This window comes from Egretta garzetta, unplaced genomic scaffold (genome assembly GCF_000687185.1).
Source record: "Egretta garzetta isolate BGI_Z169 unplaced genomic scaffold, ASM68718v1 scaffold896, whole genome shotgun sequence".
Lineage (NCBI taxonomy): Eukaryota > Metazoa > Chordata > Aves > Pelecaniformes > Ardeidae > Egretta > Egretta garzetta.
In genome coordinates, this window is record NW_009259869.1 from 456 (window position 1) to 22,853 (window position 22,398).

A 22,398-nucleotide genomic window follows, 5' to 3' on the forward strand; every position below is an offset into this window, starting at 1 on the left:
TCTTTTAAGGTCAATTCTGCTCACACTGTCCTCTGTGGAATTCAAAATACACTCTTTTTGGAGTTAACTCTACAAACCAAAAAAAATTCCCATTTGCACGTAGGGCTTTATTCACTATGGGTCATGGGTAGAGCCACCACATTAACCATCTCCTTGCCTTTCACAAAACACACTATTTATGCAAGAACAACCTTCTAAATCCATGCACTTTAACCAGCAAAAATAGCACGCTAGCTACTACAGACGACTTCTAACCACGCGGTGTCTATTGCCTACACTGAGCTTTGCAGAGCAACGATCAGCCCTTCCAGCGGGATGAGATACAGGTTACGCTCAGCTTCATCCACCCGCAGCAGGGATCAGAATGATGTGCGGACACAGACTCCCCAATCTGTAAGATTGTACAGTAGGTATGTTTATTCAGCGCTGGGCAGCACGAGGGGGGTAGTCCCACCAAAGTCATGCGCACCACAACACAGCAGCTTGTCCTGTTTACATGTAGCAAAGTGTTAGATATACATGAGGCTTCCCAATACGCCTGTACATAGGCATAACCTGTCCCTGCTTTGTATTAAAATTAGTTTCAAGAGGTCATTTCCATAAGTCCCTCCCGACTGCTCATGCTCAGTGATTTGAGTCGGTGGTCTTTAGGGGTCGTTTACTTCATCCACTCCTCTTCTTCACCTTGTCCTTTTGGTGAATTCCAGCTTATACCCCCCCCTTATTCCACTGTCAGAACAACACAGCCGGTACCAACCAGTTCCCCATCCTTGGCTATCCTCATATTGACAAAGTGCCGGACGCTTTGTTCTCCTACCTGCCTTCCGAGGCCTGTAACAAAGATGGGCCATTTGCTACTTATCTCCCCTCTTCCACATTCCCTACAGTGTTAGTTTCTTATCTATAGTTTACTTCATATGATTAGTAAGTTAATCTAAAACACAATGCTAGCAATTTAAGATGGATCTCCAGTTGGCTTCACAAAGGTCCTTTTGTTAACCCTGTAGCCTCCCTTCAAGAAGAGGAGGAGGGAGGAAGCGTGCCATCTTCAGTCGCTGACATAATGCCTTCTCTGCGAAGGGCAAGAGTAACCCTGCGACACCAAGGAGAAAGCTCCCAGCCACCCGTGCCGTGCCGCAAAGCGCCGCAGGGAGCCAGGCAGAGCGGTCACCTCCAAAGGACCTGCTGCTCCCCTCAGCAGCTCTTGGCTCCCACTCCTGGGCACACCCATCACCGCAACCACGTCGAGTCGCGGGACACTGCGCCAAGCACAGCCCGACATCAGGGCGCTGCCTGAGAGGAGAGCAAAAAGGAGGATCGGAGCCTGGCGAAGGCTTCCCGAGGAGTCTGGGCAAGGCTGCAACCCGGAGACACATTTGCAGTTTGCACACCACAGTTGGGCACCGTGTACCGCAGCTGTAACTGCTATCGAGCTCAGCAGCAGCTAGAAGTCATGCCCACCACACAAGCTAACTGCATAATCAGATCCTGCTGGTTTCTGATCTGTGCCAGGCAGTAAGGATACAACCCAGTAAGGCCAGTTCCCTTCACAGGTGAGGCACAAGATGCACAGCTAAGATACAGTCCCTGCAGCCTGCACTCAGCTGAGCGCCGTGCCAGCACAGCAGGGGCTCTGCACACACACCATGCACGCTCCAGCACCTTGGCTTTGGCTACACCCATCCTGGTCCCCCATCTGAGTGAGCATCCCCCCCACGAAGCATCCCCCCTGCCACGAACCAAAAAAAAGCCCTCCAAAACATTACACATCGCTACAGACCCTGAACAGCTCCTATCAGACACCAGCAAGCTTTTGGTTCGGAGGCAAAACATCCTCCAAAATACATCTAGTTTACCTGCACCAAAAATACTCTACAAAGGGAACCCGCATGCTGTAAGCAGGGATGATTGGGGGATTTCCAAAACCCTTCCATCGCCCTGAGCCAAAATATTAATGTAGTGGGACAGGGGGAGAGCAAAGCAAGAGTCAGGTCTGTCTGCCCTCACATACACACGGTTACGTGATGTGGATATTCAGCATCTCCTGCTATGTGCCACATTTAAAGCTGTGTTTAGAATTTTCTTTCAAGAAAGTTTAAGGAAAACACAGGTGCAGACTGAGCAACCACAAACCAGAGCTATCACATCCCCTAGAATTGAACAGCAGCCATACCATAACAGTTTAAAAGGCCTTGACCTTTGTCTTCTCTGTTTAGTTAGTCCCTGCCTTTTCTTTTTTAAATGTTACTTATTAACTGAAAAGCTCTAGTTTTCTGCTATGTGTAGGAAGTTAGACTTGGTTAAACTACTTTTCCTTTTTCAACACCCCACCCCATCCCCCCAAAAAATTAACCAACTCTGCCAATGAGGCAGCACTGCCACTGCTGAGATGCCTAGGTATTGTGTTGAGCAGGTATTTTGGACTTGAAAAAACACTCATTTTTTTTTCCCCTCATACTTGTCTACCAGAATAAGTGGACCAGGCTACTTACAAGCAGTTTTGGAGAATGTCAGATACCTGCATGGCTTGTAATAGTAGCTTAAATTGGCCTGCTAAAGCTGTTCTCTCCAGCCACACACCCCTCTTTTCTGATGACCACCTCTGGGCAGGAACATTGCTTTCGGTTACAAGACAGCCCCTGAAGCATCACCATTTCCAGCCCAGCACAGAAACATGAACCAGCTCTGCTTCTGGCTTACCTTCATGCGCCAGGCTAAAAGCTGCAGAAAATAAATTAGCAAAGGCTCCTGCCTTGGAGACGCAGCAATAGCTGCAAGCAGTCGCGGCACTAGCTATCCAATTTTAATCTGCCAGAATAAAGCGGCAGTTATGAATTTTATCTAGCTGTTCAGTAAAAACAAACTGATTGCCCAATAATTTACCTACAATACACACCACAGTAGATTATGTGTAACAGCCTAGGCATGGACAATTTATATGATAAAAGATGAACACACTCAACTTTGTGTCTCTCGCGTTCAATCAAATCCTGCGCTTATAACATTGTAAGAATGAATTGCTCGATAAAACTGAAGAGAAGGTAAATAATGTTTCAGCTCACAAGTATTTACAGGGTTTTTTTTTCCCCTCCCTACCATAGTATTTGCCAGCATGTACTCTACCTATAGGCCTATTTCAAGGTCACTGTCAGTCTGGTTGTATTAAACATTTTACTTACTGTTCTACCTTCTTGCATCCTAAGATACTTTAACAGATTAACATCTGTGGTTCCAGAGTAGATTTAGAAAGTACACAGAAATATATTCTCAAAAGGCTCCAAATATATATGTGTGTACCAATATATATCACTATCTGTACATGCACACTTCACTATAGCATTGAAAGAGAACTGTTCCTTTCATTTTCTTCCACTCCATTTTATAGCAAATAAAGTATCTGCTTTTGAAGGCAGTTAATTTTTGACCCTGAAGACCAATATGCAGCAACAAAAAACAGACAATGTTGACATAGTACCCAAATTTATCATGCAAAGACACGTCTTCTTAACAGAAGAAGAAAATAATGGTTTAAAGTTGAACAGGGCAGGGGAAAAAAAAAAAAACATGTGGGAATTGGCTCAGTGCTCTGCATCCTGCAGCCCAAATCACAGAATTGTCTGAGTTGCTGAAAAAAGGTACTGCTAAGTCAAGACACTACCAACAGTGCAAAGAATTAAAAAAAAAAAAAACACCACACAAAAGAGCCCCAGCCTTCCACAAGCAATTTTCAGGCTAAAATAGATGAGAAGGGGGCCTGGCAGTTATCATGCATAAAGCAAAGGCTCAATAAGGCATTTTTAAAAGCAAGTTGCTGAGCGCTGCAGGTTTACCTACCTATTTACCTCCTAGCCAGAAGCATCCATTAACAGTCCTCTCCAACTCAAGATCTATTTATGTATACATAAATAGATCTTGATACACCTATTTATGTATACATAAATAGAAGTGTAAGTGACACTTTTTTTTGTGAAATTTTGTTCTGCCTGTCACTCACCATTGTGTCGCTGAACAGAGGCATTCTTGGCTATCAGGTATCACATGGTGCACTGAATTAATCAAACTTAATCCAGGGTTTCTGGAATCAATCCAGTCACTATTGCTATTTCAGTCTGAAGTTCAGTACCCAATGGCCAGTAAGTGTACAGTAAAAATCCATATGCAAGTACAGCAGTGGGGCCATTTAGGTCACATCATCACCATTTCTTGGCCTACAGTTTCTTCATGCTTATATACACCTAGCTTTAAAGACATTTTTATCTATCAAACCAAGAGAAGTAAACTCTCCATAAAAACCACTAGTACCATGAAATTAAGGAGTACAACCTGTCGGCAGGCTTCTTTGAGAGTAAGCAGTATTCATCTGTTCTCCCTTCTTCCCATTTTAACCCACTCTCGGTTAGAAGCTACAGGTATAAATTCCAAGATAGCGTGCACTGTTTTTTTCCCCCCCTACTGTACCATGAAGCACCTTACTCAAAAGCAAAATACTCCCTGCAACTCCAAATTACTCATTTTGATGAGCTTGTACCTGGTAGTTCCCCTCACCACCACCCCAAGCTACTTCCAGTGACTTTGAGGGTATATTTTCCCACAAAGCAACAACAAAAGACACCAGATCCCATTTGAAATTCACTGCTTAAAAGCTGCCACTCATCACATGAGGTCAACCAGATACCAGAGAAATTACTGTAAAGCTCAGCAAACCTTACTTCTGGCAGAGGGCTGGCCGGTTTGGTTAGGATTCCTCCCACATAAACAACATTGGGAAGCGTAGGTCTCGGAAACTCCAGCGCTACATCAGTACAAAGCATCCACAGGCTGGATCCATGGACCAAGTCATACATGGACCGTTCTGGCAGAACCTTGTATTTCTGCATTATCCTTTCGTACTTTGGCAGAACCAAAAAACTGACTCCAAATCTTGAAATAAGATAAACAACAGTATTTTTAATCCTCTCAAATAGGTTCATGTGATCTGTGAGCAGCGAGTTAAATTCTGGAACGTAAGACAGGGGAGCTGGAGCACCCACTTCGGCTGGGTACCAGAGGCCAGTGGAAAAGACAGCGTATTTAACCCCTAAAAGATGAGCTATAACAAATCCACACATCTCGTTGGGATCTACCAGGAGCAGGTCAAATTTTTCCTGTTTCAGGGCACGCATGAGGTTTTGGTTGCCAACGATCATGTCGCAGTTCTTGGAATAGTGGTCCAGGATATCGAACAGTTCGAGGGCTGTCAGTCTCCCAGAGAAGATACTCCTCATCTTGGACTGGAGAAAATCATCCGAGGTGCTGCTGTTAAAGATCCCTGGGTAGCGCTGAAGTCTATAGTGATTAGATGGAGGAATCTCTCTGCCCTCAGAGAGGAGAAACACTGTCTGGTGACCTTGGTCATGCAAGGCTGAGGCCAGAGTCTTGAAAATATAAAGATGGCTTTCAAACATAATTGGCGGCACAACAACGATTTTGGCAGCCCTCGCTATCCCGACAGCACTCCACAGGAGAATGAAAGCTGGAGCGTACGGCTTCATAGCTGAAACGAGAAATAAAAGCATTACTTCAACAGGAAACGGGTTTGTCTGCTACCTGGGAATTTAAAAAAAAACAAACCCATGAGTTATTACGTGGCTGTCCCATGAAAGCTAATCACATCTCCCTAGTTCAAAGACATCTTCGCCATGGTCACAGGGAACAAGAGAGCATTTGGTAGTGCTTGGTTTCCAGCCAGATCTGCCTTTCCCCTCCCCTCCTTTTCCATCTGGCATTAAGGGTAGACAAGAGGCTTCTTCCAGCACAGATACCGATATGGCCCCTGCATTGAACAGCAGCAAAACCAACTGAGACAGTAAGGTTGGTACCCTCCACAGCAATACTGCACGCACCACTTCCAAATAATACACACCATCCAACAGCTGTTAAGTCAGCTCTGAAAACTAGATCCTGCTACACCTGGGCTTATATTTAAAAGCACAACTGCATTATTGTCATTGTAAGATATTAAGCAAGTAAGAAAGATGCTAAGTTTAAAGACCCGAAGGCTAAAATCCTGGATTTATTCACACGAGACCTAAAGGATGCACTGGTCATTTTCAGTGCACAGGCTATAAGATGGCTCTTATAAATACAATTCTGTCTTGTCCCCTCAACTGGAACTTCTAATACATCCATTTTAATTTGGCAGCTTGAGCACACCACACCCCACACTACTGTTAACGTGGTTGTGAGCATTTCTATCGCAAAGTCTCCTTTGATCGCCGCCCACAGCTTTCAAGCTGTCCTCCAAGTTGCAACTCTGTTCTGATGTAAGGGTAACTTCTCCTGCAGTTTTCTTTTCATATAAGCAGACAGGAACAGAGAAGATACAAGATTTTTTTTTTCTCCTAAAAAGACATGCAAATTCATGCAATGTTTTTCTTTAGTACCACACCGACCAGACACTTGGGTGTGGAAAGTCAAAAATGTGGCAGGAAGATGCTACCATTGAGTAAGAACCAACTCAACTACTTCAAGCTTTCAAAAATTACGCTTTGTGCATGAGAACAAGTGAAATAATGGGAGTTATTACTACAGATGTGCGCATCGCAACTTCTGCTGAAGCACTTTGAGGAGCACTTGATTCTGAACTTACTTAAATCAGCACTTGAGCACAATTGCTAACCTATGCTGAAAACTCCACCACCATCCTAAACACACAGTTCCTGACAGTTGCAGCCTGCTGGGGAAAGGGAAAAGACCTTCCCTCCCCCCCACTGTGTTTTGGATGGTAAAGCCTATAAAGCACTGTATGCAGCAGATGAAAGCAAAGTGCACGCAAAGCACGGAGAGGGCATGGCAGAAAGCTCGTCAGTCACTTTAACCCTCCTAGGACAGAGAAACAAGTACAAGCCAAACCAAACAGTCTGCTCTCATGCCAAACCAATCCACACAGAAACCTGAGCCTGTTCCAGTGTCCTTTATAAATATGCACAACAGGTAACACTGCTACTCACTCCTCTTTATCTCCTTACAGCGTAGTCTTACAACCCTCCTACAACAGATTGCTCAGGACTTTTTTTTTTTAATGTTTTATGGGTTACCAGCTCACCAACAGAGCATCTCATATTTGTATTGCGACCATGTAATACTGAGCCTTCTGAATGATGCCCCAGACTTCTACTCCAGCTTCTGTCAGTAGCTTGACTTTGAAATATTTATAAGCATGCACCAAGCCCAAGTAAAGTTGGAAAATCACCGCAAGTTTCACTGACTATTGCCATCAAGTTTTGCATATGAAAAGTTTTCTTACTGGATTTGAAGCCTCCTCCACACTTGCCTTCCGCAAGTGTTAGCCACTGCCTAGGAGATCACCGACCACCACCCACTTACAAAACTCTACCAATTTTAAATTAATTATCACCAGCAGTAGCATGTATACACACAGGCTGTATGCGCAAAAGAGTTCATTCGGGCGGACGTACCTTATTTTTGTGGGTTTTGTTTTTTCTTTCCCAAGACAAAGCCCATAGCCCAAAGACACACAGCAAAACCTTATGGTGCCCACAGGCAAGTAGCGAGGAACTGAAACCTAGAGAATTTGAGACCTCCACACCACGACCAGATTCACAGGCTGACAAAGCATTCTGGGAAGAAGTTGGAGGCTTCACTGTTTCATAGAATCATTAAGGTTGGAAAATACTTCCAAGATCATCAACCCAACACCACCATGACTACTAAACCACATCCCTAAGCACCACACTTACACGTTTTTTGAACGCCTCCAGGGATGGGGACTCCACCACCTCTCTGGGCAGCCCATTTCAGTGCTTGACACCACTCTTTCAGCGAAGAAATTTTTCCCAACGTCCAACCTAAACCTCCCCTGGCACAACTTGAGGCCGTTTCCCCTCATCCCATCACCCATTACCTGAGAGCAGAGACCAACATCCCCCCGGCTCCCCCTTCCTCTCAGGCAGTTATAATGAGCAATAGGTCTCCCCTCAGCCTCCTCTTCTCCAGGCTGAACATCTTCAGGTCCCTCAGCCGCTCCTCATAGGACTTGTGCTCCAGACCCCTCCCCAGCTTTGTTGCTCTCCTCTGGACATGTTCCAGCAATGCAAGGTCTTTCCTGTACTGAAGAGCCAAAACTGTACCCAGCATTCAAGGCGAAGCCTCACCAGTGCCAAGTATAAGGGCACAATCACTTCCCTGGTCCTGCTGGCCACACTGTTCCTGATACAAGCCAGGATGCCATTGCCCTCTTGGCCACCTGGGCACACTGCTGGCTCATATTCAGTCGGCTGTGAAACAACACCCCAGGACCTTTTCCACCAGGCAGCTTTCCAGCCCCTCTTCCCCACACCTGTAGCATTGCATGGGGCAGTTGTGACCAAAGTGCAGGACCCAGCACCTGCCCTTATTAAACCTCAGTTGACCTCAGCCCACCGATCCAGCCCGGATCCAGCAGTTTCTAGGCACAAAGCTCAATTTTTGAGATAACACTTCAGGGGAAGAGGGAGGAAATTACTTGCTGCAAATATTACCAGTAGCATATGAGAAGATCTATACTGCACCATTGTCTGACACCAAGGGAGATCCATTTGGATTTTAAGCTGCTTCAGTTATGGTGTTGGAGATTACCCTAAAACATTTCCTCCTCTGCAAATAGCTGTATTTGAATTGAACTAAACAGCAGTCCTATTCACTCTCCAATAAAGCTGGAAAAAGCATTCTTACTACATGAGAAACAGCTCACCTCCCAGCACAAAGGCCTGACCTGCCAGGGAGTTTAAGGTACTAAACTGCCTTTTTAGGTCTTTTTTTCAGGCCTTTGCTTTCACCAGAAGCTTTCTAGAAAAACCACAGCACCCCACATTGCTCAGCTGCCCTCCCAGGAGCTCCCAAATCAAAGGATGTGCCAGCACCAAGCCCCACTCACCATCCCACCTCACTTCCCTCTGTTGAACTCACAGGTTTCAAGCTGCAGAGGGTTGTGCAAGTGCAGAACTACACAGGCTTGGTGCAGCATTTGGCATTGGCACCAACAAGCCACACTCAGCTACCTTCAACAGGGCCCCACTGCAGGGTAACACTCATTAGGTTAGCGTGGTTTTAAAAAAAGTAAATAATGGTTCTGTCACTGAAGTACCTAATAAAAATGATTAATCAAACTTGAAAAAAGCCCATTATTGATTATACCTCCCCATGCTAGAAGCATTCCCACGGTATTAAGTTACTGCTCCTGTCAACACTAGCGCTGTTACAAAACCACGAATGGAGGTGTAGGATTGGGAAACTCAGAAACAGTTAATGTTTCTATCAGCGGTATAAATCACAGGTGCCAGGAGCCTAAGGCCTAGTCGTGACCCAGGCACTGCCAGATGCAGGCATAGCAGCTGTACTTTGATCTCCTGATCCGATACCAGCCCGGAGCACATCACAGGAAGATACAATCCTTAGCCCTAAGGCGTATTTTCCACAGCCAAGGTTACACACGTGCCACCACAAGCCATGGGAACTACAGCCATGCTGCCCTGGGATGATGGCAGTACCACCCCACCACTTCCTATCCCCCCCCCCACCAAGCAGCAAGGTTTGAAACAGGAATCAATCACATCGGATATTTTACTCTTCAGGAAGGTACTATTAAAGCACTACCTACCTAACGTGAAAATCTGTCAGTGTAACTACAAGCAGTTCACCAACCATTAATTTTTCTCCTCTTGAGGTGTATCAGCATCAAGAGATGACACACCACGCTTCCCCAGGGAGCCTGTAGCTTGCGGTATCTTCAGAACTGATAAAAGATAATCACTTTTCAAAGATGTATCACGCAACTCGCGCAACTTTTCAATGCAAACATCTTCCACAGGGACAGGAAAATACAGGTATGAGACCTGCCAAGCCAGAGAGATATTAAACACACAACGCTATAGAGAAATGCCGATTAAGGGATATTTTTACTGGGAAAAACAGCATTGATCTTCTATTGAACTTCTGGCAGGAACCTGTGGGATGATCCCTCATCATTTCATCCCCTGGCCAGACAGAAGCAGGGAGCTTAGAAGGTTTGTATTTAGCAAGAACAAGGGCAGTACATAGCAGCACTTTGTACACCAATTAATCACAAGCATAATTCCCAGGGGTGGGGGGGGGGGGGGAGAAGGTAGGTGCTCAGTGCCATCAGCAGAGCAACAACACGTGACTACACAAGCTCAGCTCCAGGCTCAGTCCTGGCCACCCCTTCACTCTGACCATCCTCAATGAGCTCCTCCAGCACATTGGGTATTTCCACCAAGACCAGGAGAGCTGCAGGAGCTTGCCTGCTTCAATAGTAAGTTCTGATCCGGCTCATCTCCAAAAGCAGCACCTAGGAAGACGGGGCTTTACGGGGTCAGGAGAATTGCAAGGTGGTGCTCACCTGGAAGCCAGCTCAAAGCCAGAGCACAAGGACTCTTCCCACCAACTTCCAGTCATACTCCAGCAGCAAACTCCCAGAATAAATCACTTGCCAGAAGAAATTTAAAAAGAAAGTCAACATGCAATGCAACTGCTTTTTGTTTCTGAATACCAGGAGCATGAAAAAATTGTCAAGTGTTCTGACAGAAGAGAGAAAAGAAAACCCAAAGCCGGAAGATGACGCATTTCTCCAAGATAATTAATATAAAACTATTTCCTATCTCTATCTTAAGTCCTTCCGCTTAGCATTTGCCTCCATTAAATAAGATGGTTTTGATGTCTGAGCTGATATAACATCCTTTTGCAATAGAGAGTGAAAAGAAAAATGCAAGTTCTCAAAAATTTAAAAAAACCTACACCAAAACCAAACCCCACCCCCCCAAAAATTATCACTGAATTGGAGCCATTAGTACTATCAGCCAAAAAGCCCGAAAAGCATTGGTATGGATGAAAAAAAAGGCATAGAGTGGCTTTATACAAGCAAAACCAGCTACCAACTGTGAAGGGTTCACCTGTTGGAGTGCAGCAAGAAAGAGTTAAATAAAGAAATACCAAGAGGTTAAACATTAAACCTAGTTAAAGTTAACGACCTACATGTGTTCTTTTCAAATGAAAGAGAAAGTACAAGTTTTAAAGTGTGTTACAGAAAGCCAAGAACATCCACAGAAGGCTGCTGGAGGGGTGTTTTCAGCTGACCAAACCAGTTCTAAATCCTGCTTTTTGGGTTAGGTGGGTTTTTTTGAGAAGTATTTTTCCATTCACCCAGAAAGACCAAGCAGGATCTAGAACAAGTGGGACAATATAGAAATCACTGATTTTGAGAGGAAAAAATAGCAGGGAGGAGCCTTCCCTGCCATTGTTCAAAGGCCTGAGACTTGAAAATTGGACAGTGTGGAAAGAAACTGAGTAACATTTATGTTTATATAAATTATATGAGAGAGTCTTTATGTTTAAATTACTATTATAAAACTGAACTGATATTACAGTTCTATTTCAATCTTAAAAGTGGTTTTAAAACAATTCCCGTTGATAATTTACATAACACTCAATTACAGTACTGGAATACATACCGAAGACTTACTGCCAATCCTTAATAATCTGCTAATCGTAACACTCAATTACACTACTGGAATACATACCAAAGATTAGACTTACTGCCAATCCTTAATAATCTGCTAATCACTCTGTAATTAAGATTTACAGGCATATGTGGGGGGGTTTTTTTCTGCTTTATACCACTGGCTGCCTACCTGCCATTTCTGAATCTCACAGAACTAACCATTTCCAAACCAGCAATACCCCTGTCAGTGTTTCCCTCTATTGTCATGAGATCCAGAAGCAGTAGAGGCTCTCCAGAACCTCCGCGTGCAGCACAGCTTGAATTCAAACTGCACGAGCACTTATCGCTACTCAAAAAAGTAAACAGTTCTTACACACCTACACATACCGTAACGATATAAAAAGAGTCCTTTTTATTCACGAGTAACACATAACGCTCCTGACTTCTAAAGCGGCAAATGAAGCTTTACAGAGGTTGAGTTCAGGGATGCTATTAGCTTTTTTCAAGTCCTTCCCTTCTTTTCAGCCTTTCTTTAGCTTTGCTAAGGTTTGTTGAGTTTACCTGGGCAGTTTGGTCAGACGAGTGGGACCTCTGCCTAGGAAGGTGCCCTTCATACCAGTACACATTAAAAGGAGCAGGCTCACCAGCCCTGCAAAGCTGAGTGTGGATGCTAATTAGCACTGAAATGACTTTGCCCAAACAGAAAGCTAATGATGTGCATCACGGGAGTGTAATTATCAAAAGGGGGGAAATTGGAGATTTGTATGCATTTCAGCAAACCGTGAGTACTGCAAAATGCCACCTGAGTTCTGGTAATGTGCAGATTTATGACTTAACCTTGCTCACAGTGTTGTCCTCTCTTAACTAGCAGCTCATTATACAACTCAGTGTTTTAGAAGGGAGAATACAAACCCTGCTTTTAGAGCTGTAAAATCAACAAAATTTCCTTTTAGTGATCTCAGCCAACTGGAATAAGAGGCAGAAAAAACAGAAAACTTTCTTGCACAAAAAAGCGCTGTATTTTATCAGCAACTCAACTTTTAACAGAAGTTGCAAAGTTTCTGCCTGAAGAAAGGGTCTCAACCAGTTATCAGTTCTATACCGCAACCACCCGCGGTGGGCTCCAGGCCAGGCTGAAGAGCCGGTTGCTTTTCTTTCACCAAATCAAACTTGACATCATTATCCCACCCGCTCACATCTCCATCCGAGATCAAAAACCAGAACCACGAGCACTGCGGCATCAACTCAGTGGCCGATCCCTCCTTACCATGCCCAACAGCAGCATTTACCACAGGTAAACATATACAGTGCATTTATTTCTTTTAAGACAGTATGTATTGTAGCTGTAAGAAGAGATGCGGTCAAAAGCACGGTAAGAAGAACACTGAGCTAAGTTGTGACCAAAAAGAACTGGTTACTGAGAAGACAGCAAGCTCCCTCTGAAGAACAGGTAAGCAGCTACTGGCTATGGTTTGCTACCACTGTTAACAAAAAGGAAGCATTAAAAAGGGGAAATAAATGAGCACAGATCTCAGATTGTTACCTGATGCATTTACCTGTGTTACTTGATTTACTGAAGCTCCAGTTCTGCCCTGCCCACACAAAATCCCATTGATGTTAACTTACTTTATGTGCAAATTGTTTGCTTTAGCTCTTATTGAACACAGTTTCACAGATAAAGCATGGTATCCAGCCTTCGCAGGCTCGTAAACGTTTCAGTTAAACAAATACAGAACCAATGCTAGTTGCACGACCAAAAGCCCTGTAAGCAAAGCATTTTATCATGCCTAAGATAGCAAGGAACAATTAACAAAAGCCACTTAAAGTATAAAAAAAAAGGAAGGAAGAAAAAAGAGGAAGAAAATATTCCAAGACAAATAAAAGGTTCTCTAATGCTGCTTACAGGAAGATTCAGTGGTAAAAAACCATGCACCTAAACCTCAGCTGTATCCAAGTCTTAGCTGTATCAGCCACATGCAAGCAGCTGATGTTAAAGACAAAAATATATACATACACACAAGCATGAATGCAATGCATTGATTCAGAATTGGGGAAGAGCAAACAGAGAAAAGAGGAGGTCTTTATTTGCGACATCCTCCAAGACATCCCTTGAAACAATACAAGTAATTTTTCAAGTCCCTCTCAAAACATTTTCTTTAATATTTAATACCAGTCCACACCAGTGGTTTTTTGCCAAGCACGAGAGTAAGCAACCGCTAGCTATGCGAGGAAACACACTGACAAAATTATGAGTGACAGCAAGACTCAGGAGATGATTGAACTATCACAGACATGGGAAGATTTTCATTAGCAGCATAATAGACAACAATAAGACAGATGACATTCTTCTAGCTAGAAGTACAACTTGACTCCTAAACCCTTTCAGCTGGCAATTGTAAAATAGGTTCTTAACTTACAATACTGCTTGCTGTACTGTCATATTCCATAGGCAATCGGAAGTACTCCTCCATAATCCTTTAGCAGCATTAAAGTAAACCAGGCTCATAAGCTGACTTCAGGCAGCAAATTGTGGTTGAAGATGAGGAAGCGGTGGCTACGAAGCAGCCCATGTGCTCTGAACCAGACGAAGGCATCAGAAACATGTGAACGCAGAGCACCTTGGAGCAGCAAGCCACTATTATCTAGGAAGAGCCTCCGATAACAGCTTTTGCACAACCTTTGGATTTATATTCTGAAGTTTTTCCTATCACACCTCTCGTTACTAATTGCTGAGGTAGTGCGTGCTGTGGTGGTTATTTTCTGTTGCAACATTTTAGATAAGCGGTAAGATTTAGCACGTAACTGCAGGCTCCGATTTCAATCCAACGAAGAAATTAAGAAATTAGTGGAAATGATTAATAAGAAATCACGTGCACATAAACAAGGGCAGGCTTTTGCATTTACTTTGTATGGTTTCTTGAATAACTACATCCTTTTATCCAATGACTGAAGCATTTCAATGAGTACAAGAACATCACATCTACAGATAAGAGGAAGATTTATAGGCATTACAACATCGCTGTAATCATGTCAGAGACTTACTGTGTCAGTTATGCAAACAGCAAAGGAGTTAAGAGCAAGTCAAAAGGATATGCAATTTATGAAACCCGCTTTAGTAACAACTTCGTATTTGTGTAACAGGTTTTGTCAAACACTGAAGGATTTCACCTAAGCTTTTGTACTCAAGAGTGGTGGCAAAATGATTTTAAAAACCCTCGCTCAAAAGGTAGCAAGGCAGAAGAGGTACTTCTCTTCCAAAATACACGTTTTACAGTTAGCACAATATTTTCAATAGACATGCTAGCAGATAGAGCTTTTTTGAACAAGTGACATGGGAATAGAACTCTTATGCTAGGCATAATACCCTATTAAGATGAATTTACAGCAAGTGATCAAGGTGTAACATTCTTGCTAGCACTTGACCACTGGCTTTCTGAAAGAATGGCTTTAAAGGAGTCTTTGCAGCTACGGAAAACAATCCTCAACTTCTGAAAAGATTGAGTATATCTAAAAAGATTAAAGATTTACAAAGATTGCCTTTATTATTCTATGAACAGATTCTAAGTTTAAACAGTATTTCTGAAGTTATTAACAGGAGTACATTCAATCTTTTAAACGAAGTCACTCCAACCATAGCAAGGCCCGCACACTTTGGGCTGATAATACTGCAGTCCTGACAGCATCAGTCAAGACGAGATGCACCCAAGAGTAAAAGGTTTAAGTCTAATTCAATCTTTTCATAACTTGAAGTATGTTACAACAGGGCAAAGGCACATTCCCCTTCACGTGACTTACATTTCTTAACACTCTATGCACTAGAGCAAACAGTAATCAGTTAAAAATATATACTTTATTGATCGACAGTATTGTGCTCGTATCCATTTTCAAGATTCAGTCCAACTAACCGCATGAAAGGGAGTTTCGTGAAGGTTTTATACCCTATGAAACACTAATGTTTGCAGACCTAGCAGACAAGCCAGGTAAAACAATTCAAAATACCTGGAGAATATACTTCAATAACCCAAATGAACGTAAGAAGAGCAAGCTCTCTTTTGTCCTGCTGTACACTGGACAATTGAAACAGGGTATTTCAAGAGCCTTACAACCTAGAAGTGTTTCGCCTTACATAGCAGGGATTAGCATTTGTCAATACTAGTCTACCAGTCGATGCTTTGGTAAAACTAAGTGCTATTCCAAATTCTTCTGCAAGGCTTAGGCCAGCCTAGAAGCACTGCATGAATAACAACCCCATCCTTTCCGGTGCTGGCCTAGGTCCAAAGCAGCACAGCATGAGCAGAACAGGCTGCTGGCCCCAGCATGTCAGCAGCTTGCACTGCACCCCCAGAACTGGGAGCAGGGGGGAAGATGGCACAGAGATGCCTCGGTAGGACAGCTCGGGTCAGGCTCTGCTTACTACTTTGGGCCTGGACCAGAGCAAAGCTGCCCACATACGCACATGGTGTTGCAGCAGAGCTGATGTGCCATCCCGGACCTCAGGACAGAAAGTAAGCACAGCGCAGAAACCTGAGAAATTAAAAGCCTGCTCCCAAAACCTATGCACCTTCAAACAAATGCAACCTGACTCAGTGTCCAAGCGACTCGGATTTCTCTGCATTGGCACTCTCTATTACGCAGGTCTTGTCCCTGCTGCTCATGGTTACTCCCTGCCAGCACCTCAGAGAGATAAACGCTGACTACATGTAGCAAAAAAGCCATCTATTTTGAAGACACGTCTACTCCTTGTGGAGAAATTAGTCTCATTCATCCAAAACACCACGAGAAAGTATACATCTTCCTCACAGCTACTGTGAATTCACAGAAGACATAGTATTTTTGGCACCATCATACAAGTCCCTTGACCGAGTCCCCTTGACTTCTGGAGACCTTGCTCCCCCCACCCCAAGTACTGAGATCTGAAAGCAATGTTTCTCAACCTGCTGCAACCACTTTGCACCAGAAATCAAGCAACCAGAAATACGTGTTGTGACATCGAGGGGTGGGGGGTATTAACACAGAGAAGTCAACAGGTTACTCCACATTTCCGAGACACACCGGTGCTGTTCAAAATGTTATTGACTGGCTCCCAAACCGCTGGCCCTCCATTGCCCAGAAGAGCCCAGGAAGACAGTATCTTATCACAGCATGTTTCATGCTGCACAGTCAAGAGCTACGGGAGTTAGGAGCAGGAAGAAAAAGAAGAAACCTTCTACCTGCAGAGAGCAGGGGGGATGAGTGCCAGAGCAGCCGATGGAGATAAAGAGGCTTCCACTGAGGGGGTCAACATTGCCCAGGAAGCCTTCTCTTCCACACTGGCATCAAAAGACAGGTTGAAATACTGGCTGAATGAAGTATTGAAAAGAAAAAAGGAAAAAAGAGAAAACAACTCTACATGATTTTAAACACTTTCAGTGACAGATTTTCCTTTGATAAAATTACTCCCCAAAGAAGGGGCTGGAAGAAGTTGCAGAGCACAACTTCGTAGTAAACTTAATTTGTTGGTGCAACACACGCAGCCTATGGTTACACAGTACCAACACGCAAGCACAATTTTGGCCTCATGAACAAGTCTCAGGGTCCAAAACGACATCAGTTTTAAACACATTTTACTGGGATTTTGTTTTAACTTAAATAATTATTTGTGGGGAGGCTTCGTTCTTCACTACAGCTTGGTACAAGCTCTCCCTGGTCACGCCATCACATGACACACAGAAGCACTGAATGAATTTCTTTGTTCGGTTTCTGACTTCATCCTATAGCAAATAACTACATTTTAACAAGCCACACAAACAGAATCACAAGGGAAACTAAAGCAGGTTTGTTTCTGCAACAGGAAATACAACTTTGAGTAAAGTTAAAATACTTGGTTTAATAATGCTTTGCTCTTATTCAGCTCAATTAAAATAATGGAATTACTCAAGACTGTACGCAACACCACCACACACGCCAACAACATTCAGATTGTTCAGTCTGCTCATCATTAGGTTCTGTTTTGAAATTTACAGGTGGGGTTTTTTTTTTAAAGCAAATTATTGCCTTTTGCTGTCAAGATTTGTGTTTCATAGTGTCTGCTTTGAACCACCTCCTAGCAGAATTCAGCTGAATAAGGACAGAAGTACTGTATTTAACAGCTTTTCTCTCTGTGCAGTTTAATCCTCAAACAGGGGACAGAAATCAACTCAGGAACCTTCTAGAAGTTTAGTGCAGTCTACACTCCAGTAGGGGTAAGAAAAGACTCTGGGTTTTTTGCAATAGCTATTTAAAGAGTTTTAAACACACAAAAACTTCCTGCCAATTTCTAGTATCAGTAGTTGACTAAGGCTGGATTATAACTTCAGAAAGGAGGGGGTTTAAAGATAGGGTTTGTGACTTTTCAAAGACAATAAGACTTCAGTACAATCTGTTAATTTACAAATATTAAGGAAAAGAGACAAAGCCAAAGGTTGCAGAGGGTCAAGATAAAGCCAATTCACAACTCAGACTATGATTCAGAGGATGATCTGGGTGTAAAACCAAAACAAATCAACAACAAACCCTCCAGATGTGCATCAAGAGCTTCTACATGCGCACACGTAGATAGGAGATGAGAAGATCTTCCTCCGCTTGGAAGGCAGCTGAAACTTTTTGAATACTATCACTACATAACAAATATCTCATTGGGTTTTATAACAAAAACACATTCTCTTAACTACAGCCCTGCTACCAAGTTTAGTCAAATAATTCCAAGTGTAGGGGGAATCATCAAATTCTGCATTTTAATCAAAATCTTCACAACCAAGACCTTTAATTTCAGAATTCAGTATCTGAAGGTTGTACCACAGCTATGCACTCCATCCTCACGTGTAACAAATATGCAATATAACTTTAAGACTGGTGTTGATGTATGGGTGAAAACAATTTCTCTAAAGGAACATAGTGTCCTAATTTAAGGGGCTCAAGAAGGTCCTCCACCTTTTATGTTCACACTGCAACCTCCCCTTAAATACACCAAGAGACCACCTTCATAATTTTTTGGTTTGGTTTTTAGGCAGCACAATGTTCTACCAGGGCATCAAGGCTCATTTCCAACTCAGGTCAGAACCTGAAGCTGACCCTACATTTCCCATTAGCTCTCCCTTTAGGTACCGAGTAGGAAAGGAAAATAGTCTCAAGTCACTTATTTCTCATGAAGCCGAACCATCCATTCATAGGAGGAAAAGAACAGCACAGAGCAAAGAACCAAGCTGTACTTGTTCCCCCATACAAATACAATTCTCTGCATGACAACTGCACTACTTAAGAGAAATTGTCCAAACAAATCAGTTAGAACTATTAGAACTATTTCCTGCAACTTTGAACTGTGTAATTCAGAAAACAGTTCTCTACATGGTCTTTCAAACCCCTTAGATCATAACCCTTACGGTTACAGTTTTTAAAAACAGATTTTGGTGGTATTTTTTCCACTTACCAACACTTGTCCCCATATAGAAGCTTTTTTTTGAACAGGGCTAGTAGCTATTCTTTTTCTAAAAAAAGAATTACTAATTAAGAGTTCAAGACTTTGCAAGGATACAGTAAGTGTTTCTTACTCCCATGTATAGTCGATTAGGTGCGCTGTTTCTAACACAGCTAAAAATTTATTCCATAAAATCACAGGTAACATCGTCAACTCTTCCCATATTCAGGAAATATAACACAGAAAATTCTATGTTGTAAACTTCAAATTCCAAAAGCTTCCAGAAGAAAGGACTCACTACTACTCCAACACACAGGCTCTGAGGCAAGAATTGTAGCACAAAATCTTTCATGTAATTAGCAGAATAAAAAAAAGCAGCATGGTGTGATTATGTATCAGCAAAAAGGAGAGCTGAAGCTTCTCCTCCTATTAGATAAAACATTAAGAAAAATTTTTTCATGGACTTGTGATGAAAAAGAGCAGCAATCAACTCCTAAGATGTTTCCTTTACAAAGCTACACACAATTTAAAGCCTTCTTCCTTACAATGAGTATTAACAGGACCTCACACACTGAGCATTTAAGATATAAACATCCCCAGGGTCATAAAACACTAGAAATATTTTGTCAAAGGGTTCAAGAAACCTTACGTCACAAGTCTTGGAAATTCACTCCAAGCATGCTCTCCTGTGGGGGGAAAAAACAAATGGAAAAACCTGCACACATTTCAGGACAGAAAACTCTATTGAATGGTTCCAGTGTATTTTACTTCCTGGAGAACAGGAAGAGCAGCTCTCTACAGTGCCTGCTCACACACACTTGGAGCTCTATCAGAATGTCACTTTTCAGCCCAAAACAAACCCCCAGAAAAGGTAAACCCATGCTGGAAATTTTTCAAAGAATAAAAATCCCAACAAGAGAAGGTTGCTTCTAATGTATCGGCATTTCCCAAACACAACCCTATTTTCTTCTTAAGTATCACTCTATAAAATCAAAACAGAAATTTCTGTTAAGAGTTCGGATCTGGAGAGAAAAGGTATTTCTTTTCGTAAGCACCTTGAACATGATTGTACAATAAACTTCTCAATACCTTTTAATACCGCAGCGTGATTTTTCCAGTAACTGCCCAGGGACTCGATCACAATGAAGTAAACGGAGATGAATTCTTGGTACTATATCCTAAAGGAAGTAACCTGACTAAAAGAATGATGTGGAAAGAAGCGCTTTGAAGAACCCCAAGTGGAAAACAAAGGCAAATAGGTGTGGGCAATAAAATACTCGGCAGTTGAAGTCAGAAACAATGTAGTTCATGCTCAGGAGGGTCAATTGGAAAACAATCGAGTCAGGATAGGCATTGTTATTACAGTTATTAGTACAGTTAATTGCAAAACATTTTTGAAGTGGTAGGAGGAGTGTCACAGCAAAACACATCCTCTGTACAAGTCTCAACAGGTAAGGAAGAGGCCATACACAAAGCTACGCTCAGTGGCATCGTCTTCTGGATGATGAGGCTTATCCCCGTGCCTTCTCACTAAATGTCTGCACATGGAGTAACACACAGGGAAGACTTCAATAAATTTGATTCCCCCCCCCCGCTTGAAATAAAACACATGGCTAGAAATCAACCAAGTCAATCTGTAGCAAATTATATCCAGCAGAGAATTATGGCAAGGTCTCTTCCTTTTTTTGCTACAAACTCATTAGACCATGTTGTCATGATCCACAGCACCCTCAGCAGCCATCTACTAAGCCAACACAGTTCCTCTGAGCGAGCCGACTTAACACAGTTATTCCAAAGGGCTGATTTGGATAACAACCTCTAAATGCATTAGATAAGATAAATATGGCATTAAAAGTCCATGAACATGGTAGTTCTGACTACCTTCAGTTTCTCTAAACAGTAACTAAAACAGGTAAGTTCATCATAGGGCACCAACCTGGATTTTGACACAGCCCTGCCTTGATCACAGGCCAAGCCCAAGGCATAGCTGTAATACCTGCCAACCAACTACAACACCTAGCAGCCATTTGCCAAGTTGAAGTTGCCACCAGCACATAAGGCCAATCCACCACTCAGTTACCGCTTCCTTAGCGGGTCAGCCGCCCTCCACCCCACCAGCCCAGGCAAGGAGAGGACTCTGGTAACACCACCCCACGCAGAACGAGGACACAGGATCATCTCTGATGCCCTCTCCTCCAACCCTCGTTAGGTCCCATAGGTTTCTCCCTCCAAATCCTGCTTCAGAATAACCCAGCAGCTTAGAGCACCCAAAACACAAGGGGTGTTTACCAAGTACTCTAACACAAATCTCACCTTAGAGTCTATACAGACACATTAAAACAAAAAGTAAATAATTTTCTTCCCTTGCTTCTTGCAAGGAGCTCCTGTTGATGGGAAACATTGCGCAAAAGTCAAAAACAAAATGCAAATGTTTCAGGCCAAGTACTCCTTTCCTTGTGTTTCAACAAGGATTTTCACAATAGCATGAAAGCAGTCCAAAAAACTATAAGACTCTAGCACAAATGAGTTAGTAGTTTGAGGAAAAAAAAAAACCAGCCACTGCAGTATCCAGTGTTCAGCCTGGATCAATGGGCAAAAGAACAAAAACAAGGAAATGTGAAGTAAAGGTTAATTGCGCACTCGCTGTGTTGTGTTGCTGCTGTAAAACCAGCTCAGCTAAAATATATGTGACCTTGTGTGATAATTGCTTGGGAAAACCGGGCAGGCAGCTTCAGCTAGCAAACTGCAACCAAGACAATTCTTAGCATAAACGCCTAGAAACAAGTGATATTGTGGGAATTATCCCCAAAGCTAAGTCACCTCATCATAACATGAAAAAGAAAAATACCACTTTCCAGGTGCTTGCTTTGGCAGGGGAGACCTCTGAGGACCTCTGCTATTGAAGTTCCCCACTGCTGTTCATCGCCAGGCAACTCCTGATGAACATGCAAAACAGGCTGCGTATTTTTTAATGATTTCCTATCATTCCACAGCCAGTACTAAACAGAGTATGTAAACAAGTCATAAAAGACCAGGTACCATTTAATATCTGTTTAAACACTGCAACTTTATTGACATATTCCCCTTGAAAGTCTACGCTTAACCGCTTTCCGTCTTTCCAAACCCACAGGGGAGGCACAAGCAGCAAATCCGCAATGTTCTTCCTTCAAAGGCCAAGCAGCTGGGATGGAAACTCCATGAGCATCCCCAGAAAGCACAGCACCCTCGAGACGCATCCCAGAGGTCCCCTCACAGGACACCTTCAAGCTTGCAGCCGGGGAATAAAAAATATTTGCCAGGCACCCGCAAGCGAAGGTGGCTGCCTGACTCCGGGGTACACTCCCGGCAGCAACTGTCCCTGCTTGCTTCATAGAATCACAGAATCACAGAATCACAGAATCACAGAATCACAGAATCACAGAATCACAGAATCACAGAATGGTTTGGGTGGGAAGGGACCCCTAGAGGTCAC

General features: G+C 43.0%; 1 protein-coding gene across 1 annotated transcript; it reads right to left on the minus strand.

The window, feature by feature from the left end:
• Window positions 1–4,709: 4,709 nt before the first annotated feature.
• On the minus strand, window positions 4,710–5,531 carry LOC104127441 (2-hydroxyacylsphingosine 1-beta-galactosyltransferase; the record flags this gene model as incomplete). Its single annotated transcript, XM_009640112.1, has 1 exon — window positions 4,710–5,531. A coding segment is annotated over exon 1 (822 nt), but the record flags the coding sequence as incomplete, so codon positions are not given.
• Between the last annotated feature and the right edge of the window lie 16,867 nt (window positions 5,532–22,398).